Source organism: Apodemus sylvaticus, chromosome 20 (genome assembly GCF_947179515.1).
Source record: "Apodemus sylvaticus chromosome 20, mApoSyl1.1, whole genome shotgun sequence".
Classification (NCBI taxonomy): Eukaryota; Metazoa; Chordata; class Mammalia; order Rodentia; family Muridae; genus Apodemus; species Apodemus sylvaticus.
Genome location: NC_067491.1, coordinates 5,947,931 through 5,964,328, shown reverse-complemented (window position 1 = coordinate 5,964,328; position 16,398 = coordinate 5,947,931). Strand labels below are relative to the sequence as shown.

The 16,398-nt window shown below is 56.1% G+C and overlaps 2 protein-coding genes across 9 annotated transcripts; one reads left to right on the top strand and one right to left on the bottom strand.

The window, feature by feature from the left end:
- The first annotated feature begins 547 nt into the window (after window positions 1–547).
- B4galnt1 (beta-1,4-N-acetyl-galactosaminyltransferase 1) lies at window positions 548–7,549 on the top strand. 8 transcript variants are annotated; one of them, XM_052164995.1, is made up of 11 exons: window positions 548–710; window positions 1,195–1,413; window positions 1,893–2,057; window positions 2,174–2,280; window positions 2,681–2,721; window positions 2,842–3,022; window positions 4,737–4,835; window positions 4,977–5,167; window positions 5,812–5,952; window positions 6,135–6,375; window positions 6,860–7,549. In XM_052164995.1, exons 2-11 carry the CDS (start codon window positions 1,196–1,198, stop codon window positions 7,075–7,077), a joined length of 1,602 nt encoding a protein of 533 aa, XP_052020955.1. In that variant the 5' UTR covers window positions 548–710; window position 1,195; the 3' UTR covers window positions 7,078–7,549. The 8 variants fall into 8 exon arrangements, with proteins under 8 accessions (XP_052020955.1, XP_052020957.1, XP_052020958.1 ...); XM_052164997.1 differs by lacking the exon at window positions 548–710 and adding an exon at window positions 729–869; XM_052164996.1 differs by lacking the exon at window positions 548–710 and adding an exon at window positions 880–1,047.
- A 100-nt stretch (window positions 7,550–7,649) lies between these two features.
- On the bottom strand, window positions 7,650–15,854 carry LOC127670494 (solute carrier family 26 member 10). The gene is made up of 17 exons (XM_052165001.1): window positions 15,479–15,854; window positions 14,894–15,004; window positions 14,029–14,186; window positions 13,684–13,848; window positions 13,290–13,442; window positions 12,439–12,521; window positions 12,162–12,309; window positions 11,945–12,058; window positions 9,950–10,027; window positions 9,753–9,848; window positions 9,231–9,337; window positions 9,048–9,117; window positions 8,860–8,977; window positions 8,574–8,659; window positions 8,432–8,486; window positions 8,247–8,353; window positions 7,650–7,785 (listed from the first exon to the last, which is right to left on the bottom strand). The coding sequence occupies exons 1-17, from the start codon at window positions 15,852–15,854 to the stop codon at window positions 7,747–7,749; spliced, it is 2,064 nt and encodes a 687-aa protein (XP_052020961.1). The 3' UTR covers window positions 7,650–7,746.
- Window positions 15,855–16,398: the final 544 nt, after the last annotated feature.

Genomic DNA, 16,398 nt, shown 5'->3' with positions numbered 1-16,398 from the left:
GCTGGAATTCGGAGTCAAGGGTCAGAGGGAGCCGGCTGTCTTTGTTGCTCGTTAGGCAGTGTTTATCTCCAGGGCTGGCTGGCTGGTTTTATTTCTTTCATTCCCCCTCCCATCCAAGTGTTCCTTGAAATGAGGTTAGACCGCACACTTCCTGGGGCTACACTGGGAACGAATGGGGAAATGGCGGGGGCCGGGAACTGGTTTCTGAGACACCGCGGTTTAGGGCCCAAGGGGATGTGAAGAAGGGGACCTTCCCGGGAGGGGTCCTCGCCTGAGCAATCTTCTCCGCGTCCGCCAGAAGGCGCCGCGGCGCTCGCCATCCCCGCTCAGAGCCCGAGCCTGTGCGGCAGCCAGCCCCGGAGCGGCGCTGCGCTGCGGTGTAAGAGCCGGGCGGAGGCCTCAGCCCTGGGCTGCCTGCGAGCGCGACGCGGTGTCAGGGCTCCCCGGCTTTGTCGCCGGGGCTGAGGCTGGGGCGCGGCGGATTTACGACTCAGTTCACCCCGGCAGGAAACGTTCAGAACCACCCCCGCGCTGCGGTCTACAAAGCCCCGGAGTCCGCAGGCGGGAGGAGTCGGATCCCCGACACTGTCGGGCTCCCGCCCAGCTCCCGCATCAGGCCGTCGCCGGCCTCATGAGGACCCCCCGGCCGGGGCGGAGAACCGGGCACTGCCCGGACCGCGATCCTGCCGCGGCCTTAGAACGTTAGACAGGTCAGTGCGCTGGCGCGCCCGGCGGCCGAGGTGTGGGCAGGAGCGGCGTCCTCCCGGCCCCGCACATCGTGCCCGTGGCGCGCCGAGGCCACCCGAGGGTCACCGAGGCCGGGCACCCGCGAGCCCGGGCGCGACACCGTGCCTTTCCTGACCGGCCAGGTGCAGTACAGCCGCCCCTCCGCAGCACCCTGGCCCGGCTGCTGCCAGTGGGGTGGGGGTGGGGTCCCCGAGGGCTGTGCACCCAAGATACTGCATGTCACCACGCCAAGCTTTGGGTGTATGCGGAAGCCCAGAGGCGAGAGAGAGGCGGAAGAAAGGAGGCCGGGAGACCTTTGGCGTGAGCATGAGGGAAGGGGTGCGCGCCGTGCCGAGCGGAGATGGATGTCCTTGGGTACCTGCGCGAGCCTCGGAGGCGGCGGGGTCCAAAGTCCCAGCCCTCACCTATCCTCAGCGCCTGGTCACCTCTCACCCTCCCCCATCTCAGGATGCGGCTGGACCGCCGGGCCCTCTATGCGCTAGTCTTGCTGCTCGCCTGCGCCTCGCTGGGTCTCCTGTACGCCAGCACCCGAGACGCGCCAAGTCTCCCGAACCCTCTGGCATTGTGGTCGCCCCCACAAGGTCCCCCGAGGCTCGATCAGCTAGACCTTGCCCCTGAGCCTCGCTACGCACACATCCCGATCAGGATCAAGGAGCAAGTGGTGGGGTGAGTGCGCACCGCGGCGTGGTGGCGACAGCGCGGAGCGTGCTGGAGGGGTGGCCGGGAAGCTTTTGTTTCCCCCAGTGCTAGACTCGGACGCTGCTTTCTGCTGACTGGTTGGGTGCAGTTATCAGGGAGGTGGAGAGGGCTACCGAGGCTTGAATTGGGAGGAGGCAGGGGGCAGGCAAATCTATCCTCAACCTTGCCGCCGCCACTGGAGTGTGGGAGGATGTACAGGCAAAAGAGCACCCGGAGACTGCCTGCTGCCTTGATTTAGACTTGAATTCCAGAAGGGTTCCTGGATGGCGGCTACATAGACAGCCCAGTGATTGGCCCTCCTCCGCATCCCTGTAAAGCTCTGATGTAAGGGATAAGATGTCTCGTCTGAGGACAGAGTTGAGGGATCAAAGTGAGGGTGCTATGCGTTTTGTGAGGTAAATGGAGCTTCGGTACCTGGACTCTGAAGCCGCGTCTCCTCCCTTTAGGCTGCTGGCTCAGAACAATTGCAGTTGTGAGTCCAGAGGAGGGCGCTTTGCTTTGCCGTTCCTGAGACAGGCTCGGGCGATTGACCTCACTAAAGCCTTTGCCGCTGAGGAGCTGAGGGCTGTCTCGGTCGCCAGGGAGCAGGAATACCAGGCCTTCCTTGCAAGGTACCAGTGGGAAAGGAGGATCCAGCTCTTCCCAGGGAGGCCGGTGGTGTCATAGTGACCCCGTTGGAAGGAAGAGCTCTTCTCCTGCTGACTCCTTTGTCACCTCTGCACTACAGGAGCCGGTCCCCGGCTGACCAGCTGCTGATAGCCCCTGCCAACTCCCCCTTACAGTATCCCCTGCAGGGTGTGGAGGTGCAGCCCCTCAGGAGCATTCTGGTACCAGGTAAAGAAGGAAGGTCTCAGGGGGTTAGTCAGGCCCTGAGGGTGGCACAGAGCTACAGGCTGGCAGGTGGAGTCTGACAAAGCGGGTTTGGGTGGCCGGAGGGAGATGCAGAGGCTCTCTAAAGTTGTCAGGAATTGCAGGGATACCTGGGAGGCTCATGAGGACAGTCCCTTTTCTGATAGCTAGTGAGTCAGGACAAGCCATGGAAGAAATGTCCTTGTGATGGGAAGGAGTGAAAAAGCAGTCCCTTGAGTTCTGTGGCTCATGCACAGCCCTCGTGCGGCCTCCAAGGGAGAGTCCGACATAAAGTTCTGTATGGTGCGAGGTGAGATGGGGAGAGAAAATGAGGAAGAATTCAAGACTGTCTGTGTAATTCCAGCTTCCCCGTTCTTTCTCTCAGGGCTAAGTCTGCAGGAAGCTTCTGTTCAGGAGATATATCAGGTGAGAGAAAACAGTAAAGAATTCTCTGAGGATACAGATAGATCCACACGAGGGATGCGAGGGTCATAAAGGCAAGCTGTGAGCCAGGGCTCTAACCCTGCTGTCTCTACCCTCTGCCAGGTGAACCTGACCGCTTCCCTAGGCACCTGGGACGTGGCAGGGGAAGTAACAGGGGTGACTCTCACCGGAGAGGGGCAGCCGGATCTCACCCTTGCCAGCCCGGTTCTGGATAAACTCAACCGGCAGCTGCAACTGGTGACTTACAGCAGCCGGAGCTACCAGGCTAACACAGCAGACACAGGTGGGAGGCCCGGAGGGGTAGGGACAGGCTGAAAGAACAGAATGAACCAGAAGAGCAAAAGACAGAGCGTGGGAGGCCCTCGGGCAATGGCCAGAACAGCCTAGACACACAATGAATGTTGCAAGCCGGCCAGCAGGGCCAGGAGTCAGAGGAGCCTTTGTTTATCTGGGGCCAAAACAGGCCAGGGAGAAACCAGAGCTGGAGAGCCCGTTCCCACTTCTGTCCATCATCAGGGCTCCAGGAAGTAACCTGTTCCTGGCTGTTTCTTGTCCAACACTTACTGTGTCCAGCTCCCCTCCTCCCCTCCTCCTTTCTGCCTAAACTCCCTTTCCTGAGCCTGCTCCTACCTTCAGGGCCTTTGCATCTGCCTTTTTCAGGAATGTTCTTGCCCAAGATTTTTTTTTTCACGGCTGGCTCCCTCTTGATGTTTGCATCTGGGCTCGAATGTCTCCTGTCTGCTCGAGACAATGTTCCTTGCCTCTGTTTTTTATTTAATACCAGTAACTGTAACACTAGACTTCTCTTCTTGACTCAGCCTAAGCGTTGCCGCCGTTGTGGAATACGGACAGTTCACTTCTCTGCACCTGAGCTCTGTTTCCCGTAGTAGGAGTTTATTGAATGAGGTTACCATGAGGATTAAATGGCTTCATCTCTTTAGAACACATTTTCAAATTTTTGTTGTTTTTTGTTTTGTTTTTTTAAACCATCTCATTTATTTAGCGCTGGCTGACCTCGAACTCGCTACTCAGCTGAGCTTGACTCCTGCTCCTCCTGTCTCTGCCTCCCAAGTGCCAGGATCACGGGTGTATGCCGCCACACTCAAGTTACAGAAAAAGTTAAATCTGTGCAGCACAGAGCAAGTCCAGTGATCCATGTAATCTATGTACTTGGGAAGCTGTAGCAGGAGGAGGGAAAGCTCAAGGGTAGCTTAGGCTACATAGCAAGATGCTGTCATGTGTGTGTGTGTGTGTGTGTGTGTGTGTGTGTGTGTGTATGGCATGTAGTAAATACTCAGTGAAGATTAACTTTTTAAAAAAAGTTAGCTTTTGCCAGGTGATGGTGGCGCATGCCTGTAATCCCAGCACTCTGGGAGGCAGAGGCAGGCAGATTTCTGAGTTCGAGGCCAGCCTGGTGTACAGAGTGAGTTCCAGGACAGCCAGGGCTATACAGAGAAACCCTGTCTCGAGAAAAAAAAGAAAGAAAAAAAGAAAAGCAAGACCCAGCCTCATGAAACCAAAGGGGCATTGGGGGCGGGGTAGAGAATCTCCTTGTCTTTGTTCCACCTCCTAAGCTGTTAGATTTCTGGGCAGGAGCTGTGGCTCAATGGTTAGCGCGCTCACCTAGCAGGCACAAGACCATGGGTTCAGTTCCCAGCACTGCATAGGTGGGGCCCCGACATGATGTCTCCTTGGGAGACACCTGTAGATGGTGACACATGTAATCACGTTCAATAGGCAGAGGCCGAGGTCCAAGACCATAGTGCTGGGAGTACACCTGGGTGGTAGAGTGCTTGCCAAGCACGTGCTAGGCTAAGTTCACTTCCCAACACCACAAAACAACATGCAAGTTCCACAGGAGTCCGAACTGTATGTTCTTGCCCACCAAGGTCTGGAAAGGCAGGACACAGATTAGGAGTTTAAATATTGGCCCCGCTGAAAGGAGAATGAATGCTCTTCTAGCCTCAAGGGCCCAATTCCACGTCCTTTCTTCCCAGTCCGGTTCTCCACCAAGGGACATGAAGTTGCCTTCACTATCCGCATAAGACATCCTCCCAACCCCCGGCTGTACCCACCACCACCCCTATCCCAAGGAGGTGAGGCTGAGGCTCCTGGGATTAGGGAAGTGAAGAGGGGGTTGGCCCTGGGGGGAGGGGTGGGGCTGCTTTCCCATTTCTCTTTCCCGTTCTCCTCCCCGCCCGCGCCCCCTCACACTGGCCCCGGCATCTTGTTTTCAGCCCAGTACAACATCAGTGCGCTGGTTACCATCGCCACCAAGACCTTTCTTCGTTACGAGCGGCTACGGGCACTCATTGCCAGCATCCGACGCTTTTACCCTACGGTCACCATAGTCATCGCTGACGACAGCGACAAGCCGGAGCGCATTAGCGACCCCTACGTGGAGCACTATTTCATGCCCTTCGGCAAGGTGCGCTGCCCGCATAGCTGGGGGGGGGGGGGGGCGCCAGAGGACTCTGGGAAGGGGGCGTGCCTCAGTCTGCAGATTCCAGGGTACTGGTAAAAAGCCCACGTGCCTCAAACAAATGTGTGCCTGTAACAAGGGCTCCTGGATCAGGAATCCGGCCTATCTTATTCGTTATGCATTCTTGAAATGGTGTTTGCCGGGCGATGGCGGTGCACGGCTTTAATGCTAGCACTTGGGGGGCAGAGGCAGGCGGATTTCTGAGTTCGAGGCCAACCTGGTCTACAGAGTGAGTTCCTACACAGAGAAACACTGTCTCAAAAAACCAAAAAAAAAAAAAAAAAGAAAGAAAGAAAGAAAGAAAGAAAGAAAAAGAAAAAAGAAATGGTGCTTAATACCTATAGCAATACAATGGATGGATGGGTGGATGGATGGATGGATGGATGAAATACAAGTCCTTCCCCAAAGGACTCAAAATGTCTAGGAAGAGGGGTGGGACCTTCTGTGGTTTTTAAAACCTCGTTTCCGGTTATCAGAACGCTCTCAAAAGTCTAGAGCAGGACATGGGCTGTTTTCAGGCAGGGGAAGGGAAAAAGGTGTCAGGGTTTTCCTGTTCCTACAGACACCCCAACCACATACAACTCTCCTAGGGTTGGTTCGCAGGTCGGAACCTGGCGGTGTCCCAAGTAACCACCAAATACGTGCTGTGGGTAGACGATGACTTTGTCTTCACGGCGCGCACGCGGCTGCAGAAGCTTGTGGACGTGCTAGAGAGGACGCCCCTGGACCTGGTAGGGGAGGAGAGCCGGGTGTTGGGTGGGAGATGTGATTGGGGAACGTCCAAGGGTGAAGCAAGTCTGGGGGGTGGTGGGGGCCCTGTGTGGTGCGATAGGGCGAGGGTGGGGCAGGGGCGCGGGGAGGTCCTACTCTCGGGGACCTGGTCTTAGCTGGAGCCTCCTCTCGTCCCCCACAGGTAGGGGGCGCCGTGCGGGAGATCTCGGGCTACGCTACCACCTACCGGCAGCTGCTGAGTGTGGAGCCGGGCGCCCCAGGCCTTGGGAACTGCCTCCGGCAAAAGCAGGGCTTCCACCACGAGCTCGTTGGCTTCCCAAGCTGCGTGGTCACCGACGGCGTGGTCAACTTCTTCCTGGCGCGCACAGACAAAGTGCGCCAGGTGGGCTTTGACCCACGCCTCAACCGGGTGGCACATCTGGGTGAGTGGCGCCCCCCTCCTGGCAGGGCGTAGGAATGGGAAGGCCCAGACGCAGCTCCGGGCGGGGCGCAACGCTGCCTCCTGAACCTTCCCACCACCCTCTGCACGGGCGCTAGAGCAGTTTAGAGAGGTTGACCAAGGTCCGCGCCTGAAACCTCCACTTTCTTCTGCCCGACATCCCACTTACACCTCACACAGCGCAGGTGCTGGGCAGCCATGAACTTCCCCTCCACTGCAAAGGTTACCTTACTGCCAGCTGCTTCCCCAGGTTCAGACCCCACTCAGAGGGAGTGAGCTGGTATTTATTGAAATGAGCTCCACACAAGAGTAAACCAGAGAGAAAGAAGCTGAAGTTTGGTTGGCAACCTAGTTTTTGTTTAGCTGACCTCCAAGCCCCGTATTTTCAATTCAGCGTAGGAATCGGCCTTCTCTCCCCTCGGGCGGGAGATTTAACCATTGCTCTTCCCCACGCCCCCTCAACCCAGAATTCTTCCTGGATGGACTTGGTTCCCTCCGTGTTGGCTCGTGCTCTGATGTTGTTGTGGATCATGCGTCGAAGGTGAAGCTACCGTGGACATCAAAGGATCCAGGGGCCGAGACTTATGCCCGTTACCGTTACCCGGGATCACAGGACCAAAGTCAGGTGGCCAAGCATCGCCTGCTCTTCTTCAAGCACCGGCTACAGTGCATGACCGCCGAGTGACGTCTGATTTGGGCCTTCACATCGTCAGGCTGGGCCTGCCTCCGTGTTCCTACCAGGAATTTCCAGCAACCACCCCTGTCCCCAATCCCTGAGCACCACTGATGAACACTAATGGGCTTCCCGACCCTCTCCACCAATCTGATTCCTAACAGGGGCTTGTCCTGGTGACACCCTTCCTTTCTGTGAGTGACCAGAGGGGCCTGATGGAGCCAAACCCTCCCCCACAGCCAGTGCCAAGTCCTCCCCCGACCCCATTCCTATGGGGCAGGAATTGGGGAGGTTCACTTTCCAAGTGCCAAAGAGCCCAGAAGGACTCTAAGACCCTCCTGAGGTGGGCAGGGAAACTCCCAATCTGCAACCCCAGGGACACGCACCCCACCCCAGCTCCGGATCCAGCACCGTGGGTACCGGCTCCAACAGAAAGCACTGTGACTGTAGTTCTGTGGGGCTGGTGAACACACGGTGAAAGCCATTTTTACTCGTGTCTCTGTGGTACTTTGGGTGTGGCACGACTTGGGGGCATTGGAGAGCTCCACATTAGCCGCCTAGACCCGCGTCACAGGCTTCGGGGATTCTCAGCTTCGTTTTATTGGTTGCATTAGGAGGGAGCTAGGACCGCCTTCCTCACACACATACTGTCGGGGCTTCTCGCACTCTAAGTGACTGTGGTCAGACCCACACCGTGCAAATCTGTGGGCCAGTAGGTTTCTGGAGAAGAAACGTGGACAGTTCAGGAATATTAGGTACCACAGTCCCTGAGACCCACCAGTGGTCTGGGAATACATCACCCCTTTGGAAACATTAGTTCAGTTCTCCACCCCAGACTCTTGAACTTGGCTGGGGTGTTTGTTTGCTTGTTTGTTTGTTTGACGGATTGGTTGCTTTGGTTTTTGAGCTAGGGGTAGGGTCTCTCTATATAGCTCTGACCGTCCTAGACCAGGCTGGCCTCAGACTCACAGAAATCCTCCTGCCTCTGCCCCCGCCCCCCGACCCTCATGCCGGCCCCTACCCTCCAATCTACTAGGCAGCTTCTCCCTACTGCCCCCTTGATCTTCCTCAGTCCCTTCTCGGAATCCCTCTCACCCCCCACCCCCCACCCCCGTCCTCATCTATTCAGAACCCTAACCCAGCATCTCCTGGCCCCCACTAGTAAAGCTCCTCCCCCTTACCAGCCTCTCCAGCGCATGCGCAGCTGCATCCTGGACACTCACGAAGAGTTGTTCTGGAGTCATGCTATCCAGCAGTCCCGCCCGGGTCAAGGTCTCGAGCACCACGGCTGTGTGGGAAAAGTGTCAGGCGCTGAGGCCTCCAAATCCAGTCAGTCCCCCCACCTCCCAGCCTTCGCTCCACGAACCATTACACTGAGCCAGGAGAAGGCAGATTCCATCTTCCTGACACCGCCTGGTGAGCTGCAGGGATCAAACAGGGGTTAAACCCAAATCGAGGGTTCAGGAGGGATGAGTGGGAGCTTTTCCTGAGCTTGGCCACTCCCTCACCTGGACCACTTCCCTGGCCCCTGCAGCATCTGCAAAAGGGATTCCACTGAAGTCTAGGATCGCCACTCTGACGGGCTCAGCACCTAAGGTGAGAAGAAGCAGATATGCCAGCCGACCCCGTGATTCATGACCAACTCTCCCTCTCTGTCAGCCCACCTCACCTTTGTCACGGGCGCTGCCTGTCTGGAAATAGAGAAAGACAGTAAGATCACACAGACGCCGTCCTCAGAACCCACTGGCCTCCCGATCCCAGACGGTCCACGCTCCTCCTCCACCAAAATCCTCACCTTGGTTCTTTTCCCAAGCCCCAGATGCCGCTCCAGGAGGCGGTGGAACTGCCCACGGGTTGCAAAGTAGAGAGGTGTTGGATAGCTCAGGATACACAGACCTGGAGCCTGGAGGAGCTAAGGGGTCAGACTGTCAGAAACAGCCTGGTCCGATCAGTCCTGCCTTCCTAGGCTACCGCCCACCCACCTTAGGGCTCTCTCTGATGGGCCTGTAGAGCTCTGTCCCCTCGGCCAATCCAAGCGCCAGGCACTGCACCCTAGGGAAGAAGCTGGAGTCAGAGCCCTTGCAGTCACCCCTGGCCTGGCTGTAGTCCCCCAGGGTATCTGTGCCCCTTCCCTCATTTCAGTGATGCCCCATCTCTGTGCTCACCTCTGAGTTCGGTAGATCACTGTCATCATAGAGACGACCACACCCACAGCCAGGCCCAGGTCCACGTTCAGGGTCACGACAGCCACCCACGTGACCATCCACACAGCCTGAGGGACATGGGTATGGGTGGATTCCCCAGAAAGAGGACAAATATGGTTCAAGGACAAATATGTGCAAGGATGACCCAGGAGAAAGGAAGTGTGGTGGGCGGAAGAGTTCACTTAAGCACACACACCAACTATAACGTCAGACCCCGAGCAAGTAGGAATCGGGATTCAATGGTAGTAGGCAACTCTCCTAGAATTTATGAGGTTCTGGGTTCAGTCTTCAGAACCACCCCAAAATACCTCCAAACAAGCACTCGGGCACGGTGAACTCACACCCCACCCTCTCCTTTTCCCTGCTGTATGTATAAGATCTGTAGGTTGGAGATTAAAGAACTTAGGATGGTCAGCTTTGGTCCATGTCAGAACCAGCGGGTGCTTGGGGGGCGGGGCAACCTGGCCTAGTGCCGTTTCTCACAAAGTCCACACGGCTGATGTGCCATAGCTGTGGAAGCTCTTGCATCTGGAAGAACATCTGGCGCATGCTGGAGATGTTGATGCAAGCCAGGACAGCCTAGAGACAGAGAAGATAGGCAGGCCTTTGTCAGAACGAAGGTTCTGGAACCCGGCCAGTTCCACTCAAGCACACAGCGAGCAAGCGCCTCTTCTCCCTACCTTGGGCAGGTAGTAGAAGAAGGGTCCCAGCCACAGCAACACTGCCAGGACCACCACGCAGGAGAAGAGGCCTGCCAGCTACAGGGAAGGAAAGACAGACAAGAGAGGGAGACAGATGGTGCCGCGGTGACTGACACTGACTGGCCCAGGCAGTGGTGGCGCACGCCTGTAATCCCAGCACTCTGGGAGGCAGAGGCAGGCGGATTTCTGAGTTCGAGGCCAGCCTGGTCTACAGAGTGAGTTCCAGGACACCCAGGGCTACATAGAGAAACCCTGTCTCGAAAAACCAGAGAGAGAGAGAGAGAGAGAGAGAGAGAGAGAGAGAGAGAGAGAGAGAGAGAGAGAGAGAGAGAGAGAGAGAACCGACTGCTCTTCCAAAGGTCCTGAGTTCAAATCCCAGAAACCACATGGTGGCTCACAACCATCGGTAATGAAATCTGACGCCCTCTTCTGGAGTGTCTGAAGACAGCTACAGTGTACTCACATATAATAAATAAATCGTAAAAAGGAGAGAGAGAAACAGAGAGAGAGAGACTGAGACTCTCCCCCATCCCCACCCGCGTGGGCACTGCTCTCCTGCTCTCCCTGGCCAGCCTGTCTCATTTTCTTCAAAACTCTCCCTCTTCCCCAGAAAAGTCCCCTTCTTCTCAAGGTTCCTTCCACACAGAAATATGCACTTCTCACCCCACTCTTGATGTTCTGCTGGCCACACTTAGCCGCTCCCCCATTAAATGCCCATCAATTGCCAATCCCTCCCAGATGTGTGCAGTTCAGCCCACCTCCTCCATCTACCAAGGTCCTCTGAGAAGCAGGCTGGCTGTCTGCCTGTGATACCAACAAAATGGGGGAAACAAAACGTATAAGGGTAGGAGTGCTGTGTAATAGTTCTTTCCATTGTTGTTGTTGTTTGGTTAGATGGTTGATTTTTGTTTTTTTTTTAAATATTTATTTATTTTATGTATGTGAATACACTGTAGCTGTCTTCAGACACACCAGAGAAGGGCATCGGATCCCATTACAGATGGTTGTGAGCCACCATGTGCTTGCTGGGAATTGAACTCAGGACCTCTGGAAAAGCAGTCAGTTCTTATAACCGCTGAGCCATCTCTCCAGCCCCGTTTTTTGTTTTGTGCGTTTGTCTTTTTGTTTTGTGTTTTTTTGTTTGTTTGTTTTTGTTCTATGAGAAACATCAGGATTTTTTTTATCTCCTACATTTTGGGAAGGGGGAGGTGAGACAAGGTTTCTCTGTGTAGCCCTGGCTGTCCTGGAACTCACTCTGAAGGCCAGGCTGGCCTCAGACTCAGAAATCCGCCTGCCTCTGCCTCCCAAGTACTGGGATTAAAGACTGTGCCACCACTGCCCAGCTATCTCCTACATTCTATAGGTGTGTGTGTGTGTGGGGGGGTGTATTCCAGGACAACACACCTGTGTCCCACTTCTTGTAGAATCTGACCCTGGGACACTTCTTCTATCACCACCCACCTTATTCATTGAGACAGGGTCTCTCAGTTGAACCCAGAGCTGACTGCTACAGGCCTTGCTCCAGGGCACCCTACCCCCACCCCTGGCTTCAAGATAGGTCACCACACCCGTGGAGCTGGAGGACTGAACCTCTGAGCTCATGCTTGTGCTCTAACCACTGGGCTATCTCCACAGCTCGGCAGTCCCGTTTCGACAGTCTCTGTGTGCCCCAGCCTGCCTTGAGCCACAGATACCCCTCTGTTCCATCAGCCTTCCTAGTTCCAGAACTCTGGGTATGTAATACAACATCCAGATGTTACTGTTTTTATTTGTAATCACATAGTAGCTTTTGTCAGTGCTTGTGGCCATCCTCGTGGGGTTTCTTAATTGTCTAAGCCTCCTCTCCACATCCCTTCTCCCATTCCCATCCTCAGATACATAGATGCTGTTGGGGTATCCACCTGTTCCCCCACTCTCTTTTGCCACCCCGCTGAACGTCTCATCCTTTCTCCTTACCCAAGGATACCCTCTTACCTGTGTATTCCCACCAGCGTCCACTAATAAGCTGGTTGTAGCCAGTGTGGCGGAGTTGGGAAAGCAGGAGAAGAGAGAGGAAATGAGGTTGGACACGCCGTGGGCCAGGAGTTCCTAGAAGGACGCAGGGGAACGAAGATGGGGAAGGCACAGGCACGGGGGAGTGAGGCTAACGGGTTAACTCTGAGAAGGGATGACAGTCGCAGTCAAGTCATACCTGGTTGGGGTCAATCGTGTAGCTGTACTTGTCTGCATAGATGGAGGCCAGAGAGGTGGACACAGCGAAAGTAACCAATGAGATGGACACTGAATCGGCCAGTATGCTGGGTAGCTCATCCAGCGCGGGGAGGAGGGGCTGGGGAAATCTGCAGAAGGAGAAAGCCTCGGTAAGGATGGGTCAGTCTAGTGCTACAGGGAACAGAGCAGACAGGAAGTAGGCAGGGGCAGGGCAAGGGAGGAGTATCTAGGAGAGGTTGGAGAAGTCTTTCTCTTACCCTCCGGGCAGTAGTCCTACTACCTGGACATTGTATCTTGTGTCCAGGGAAGAGGTGAAACAAACAACTGTCGCCAGAAGCACCTGAAGACAACAACACATTGGACCCTAGAAAGAGCTAGGGCCTTGGTAGTGGTGGCGCATGCCTTTAATCCCAGCACTCTGGGAGGCAGAGGCAGGCGGATTTCTGAGTTCGAGGCCAGCCTGGTTTACAGAGTGGGTTCCAGGACAGCCAGGGCTACACAGAGAAACCCTGTCTCGAAAATACCAAAAAAAAAAAAAAAAAAAAAAAAAAAAAGATTTGACATGAAAGAGAATTCCAGTGGGGGGGGGGGGCGGCATTTCAAGAGTGTAGCAGCAGCTGCTGAAGCCACAGACTAACTCACCTACAGTGGGGGAAGAGGCAGTGTTTGCCTGGAGAGATAAACAAAGGACCTAAGAGGAGGCCCTTTGGGGTTGATGGACACAAAAGACACACTTGAGCCTCGTGAGCCGTTCTAAGTGGAGGGGCGGGACTCGGTCTGAGCACATCCCCACATTTCCACTCATTTACACAGGAGGAGTTATCTAGACGGGCAGCGAAAGGAATTACGGTGAGAGCCCCTGAGGAGAGAAAACGTGCAGTGGGGAGGAAGGAGAGGAGCAAAGAGGCCTGGCGCTCAACTTGGGAAGTGGGACAGTGTAGGTGGGGGCTTCGGATGTGACAATTGCTCAGGAAAAACCCGCTTGGAAAAGCACGCGTCACTGGGACCTCTTGCTTGTAACTCCTGAGCATTCCACAAGGGGGCGGCAGCCTCCAGATCCCACTGGATGGGGAGGATCCGGGGGCCAGGGATCTAGAGCGGCCCTCACCATGGCAACTTCTCCCGGGATCGGGGTGGGTAGCCTGTCCCGGAATCGCACGTTTAGTTCCTTGACCGGCACTAGCAACGCCAGGCTGAGCGCCGAGATGGTCAGTTCTGCAGGACTGCTCTGGGACAGTGCGCTGAGCACCGCCGCCAGTGTCTGCGGGCAGGGACAGTGAGCAAAGGCCAGGTGCCACCGTCAACTGACCCTGAGAGACTCAGCACCAACCCACTAGCCCGGGGCAAAACTCTCTCCAGCGGCCATCAAGGCTTCTACGCCCTCCCGCAGCGCCAAAGTTCCTTGCATTCCTTCCTTGTAGCCTATCCTAACCCTCCACCCTCCGTGCCTATCCAGTCACCCCTTTCCCGTGATTTCTAGAAACCTCTTCTCCCACCCCCACCTTGAAGAGAGAAAAGCAGCCGATCTGGCGTGGGAGAGACAATCCCAAGAGACTTGGCAGCTGGGACACCAACACGTGCAGCGCGGCCCCGCTGGTCAGCGCCTTGACCACAGGCTCGGATAAAAAGGTGGACAGGACACCAAGCTGTAGCACGAACATCGCCAGCTGTAGAGACGGTGATGGGAGGAGGTGGGGTCGGACGGGAGCTTCCAGCTTCCCACGGCACATCTGCCACCCCAGTTCAGGGGTGTTCTTACCCTCCCCTCCATCCTCTGGCCCAATTGTTCTGGTCCTTTTCGGTGGACCAGAGTCCTAGGGTCCTCACAGGGTCGGGTCCTCCCTTACCATCAGTGCCCCACTCCCGAAGGCCACAGCAGCTGCCGCCCCAACTCGCCGAGCTTCCAATTGCTCCCTTTCGAACCCACTGAGATTCCCCGCGAGGGGTTCGGGCACCACCCTCTCGACAACAGAGCCGGTCATTAGACTGAGTACTGCGAAGGTTCCTGCAGCCACGGGCCAAATGGAGAGACTGCCAGTCGTGCAGCCTGGGGCAGAGCAACAGCCCGGACTCCCACAGCTTCGGGTGCGTCCCATCCTCTCTCTTAGAAGACTGGGGTCACGAGCTGGTGCAGCAGCCAGGAACCGGTGGGGGGAAAATAGTGCACCCACACGGAACCGGTGGGCAAGGAGAAAAAGAGTGTCCCCACTGGCAAAACAGTGCCCTCCACACACTCTCACTGGACCGTGGGCCGACTGTGCACCTCTTTCCTTCAAGGTCAAGGTCCCTTCAAGTTGTTCCTTTTAACCAAATGTCACAGGGGACAAGGAGATCCTTGTAAACTGCTACCTCTATACCCACTCCATCGAGCCTGGGGAGGCCACGGAGTTCTGTGCAAAGGTGGAAATGGGTTGGGGATCCCAAGAGAGATGGCAAGTAGGGGAGGGAAGGGGACATAGGGGAACACAGCCCCAAAGCGCCCAAGTATCAGCCTGGCCAAGGTGTGTTTGGCCCACACGCTTTTAATCCCAGCCCGCAGGCGGCGGAGGCAAGTGGATCTCTGTCTGAGACCGTACCTGGTCCGTGGGGAGCTTCAGACTAGCAAAGACTATATACAGTGAGACCCTATCTCAAGGGACGAAAAAATGCCTCAAGCCCCTGCCGATTTTCATCCCAAAGAGAAAAGAAGTCGTGGGCAGTCTGGCCACTTACCAGTGGACAGGTGTCTCCCAGTGCCCAGCAAACTGTAGATGAGAACAGGAAAGAAAGAAGTGTAGAGTCCAAACACCGGGGGCACCGAGGTCAGGAGGGCAAAAGCCATGCCTGAGGGAGAAGTAGAAGGAAACGGGCTGGGATGGGGTGGGAGTGGGGTGGGGGCGGGGCTACCCAACCTCCAGATCCTGCCTCCCCCACACACACACACACACACTCTTGGGCTAGCACCGGGTATGATAAATTATGACACTCGAGGGAACCGAGAGGTTAATGGGCCTTAGTGGGAGGTCGTGAGGCTGACAAGGTCACAGATCCTTGCCCACGTCCTGGGTGGCAGGTTTTGTGCCTCTCTCCAATTCTCTGAGGCGGAACAGAGTCCAATATGTCTCACAGGGTTGCACAGATGAGGGGGGATGGGGGTGGGGAATTATGCTGGAGTCCCACAGTCCTCCAAAACTTCAAGTTCTGCCCTCTCTGATCCTGCCCCCTGCAGGGACTGGAGTCCACCGCCCTCACTGCTCAGCTCCCTGGAAGCACCCCCATAACTTGGAATTCCAATATGCTGGAGTTGGGGACTCTTACCCTGGGGTACGTGCACAACGCCCACTGTTATTCCAGCCACGGCATCTCCGAGCAGCCAGGCTCGCCAGCGGTATTGGGGCAGCCAACGCAGCGGGGGCAGCCTTGCCAGCAGCACGCGCCACGCCCCCGGCCCAGAACAGGCGCTGGCTCGCCTCCTCCGCAGCCTGCACAGCCAGGGTAAGCAGGGCTCGGTTGGCTCGGTTGGTAGCTCCGGCTCTTGCTCTGCGCCCCCGAAGAGCTCCTGGAACCGAGCGTGGGTGAGAGGTTCCCTGAACCTTGAGCTCAGTGGAGACTTAAGATCCGAAGAGTCTTCCGGATCTGAGCAAGTCCCAGAGGCAAATGGCCCACTCATTTTGTCCTTGGCCCCCTGCAGCATCTCCTGGTCTTAAATACCCGCTGCCCCTTCGGCAGCCCTGAGCCCGCCTCTATAAAGCAGGGTCCAATCCGGACCTGTAGGGAGTACTCTCTGGAGTACCTCCTTGGGTCAGGCTTGGGTGGAAAAAGTCCCTGTGTTAGGCGTTTCCTCAGACTAGCTCTGACTGCCTGAGTGCCTGGGGGCCTGCTGTGAGGGTGTTGAGGAACCCTAGGGAGATAAGAGACCTACTGTCACTTCCAGTGACCCTCACTGATTTATGAGGGGTGGGGAGGCGTTTTTTCCTTCATTTGCACTTTGAGCAAAGACAGAGCTGGTTCCTTTGGGTCACAGGTCTTCCCCTGAGCCTCTGCATCCTTCCCCCCACCCCCACCACCACTGGAACACAGAGCTCACAGTCAGTTGGGATTCAAATCCCCTCCCTCATGTGCCAGGCTTGTCCCAAGAAAAGTCTAAGAGGCTTTCCTGTTTTATAAGCTAGTATAAATGGTGAGCAGGAACAGGGACAGAGAACCACTCTGCCCTCTACTAGGGGTGGCTGGTCCTG

Coding starts and splice junctions, on each gene's coding strand:
- LOC127670494 (XM_052165001.1), bottom strand. CDS start 15,854: ATGCTGCAGGGGGCCAAGGACAAAATGAGTGGGCCATTTGCCTCTGGG. Junction 15,005..15,478: donor CGTTGTGCACGTACCCCAGG/GTAAGAGTCCCC, acceptor CTTCTCCCTCAG/GCATGGCTTTTGCCCTCCTG. Junction 9,849..9,949: donor TCTTCTACTACCTGCCCAAG/GTAGGGAGAAGA, acceptor CTCTGTCTCTAG/GCTGTCCTGGCTTGCATCAA.
- B4galnt1 (XM_052164993.1), top strand. CDS start 1,088: ATGGATGTCCTTGGGTACCTGCGCGAGCCTCGGAGGCGGCGGGGTCCA. Junction 5,168..5,811: donor ATTTCATGCCCTTCGGCAAG/GTGCGCTGCCCG, acceptor CAACTCTCCTAG/GGTTGGTTCGCAGGTCGGAA. Junction 6,376..6,859: donor CAACCGGGTGGCACATCTGG/GTGAGTGGCGCC, acceptor CCCTCAACCCAG/AATTCTTCCTGGATGGACTT.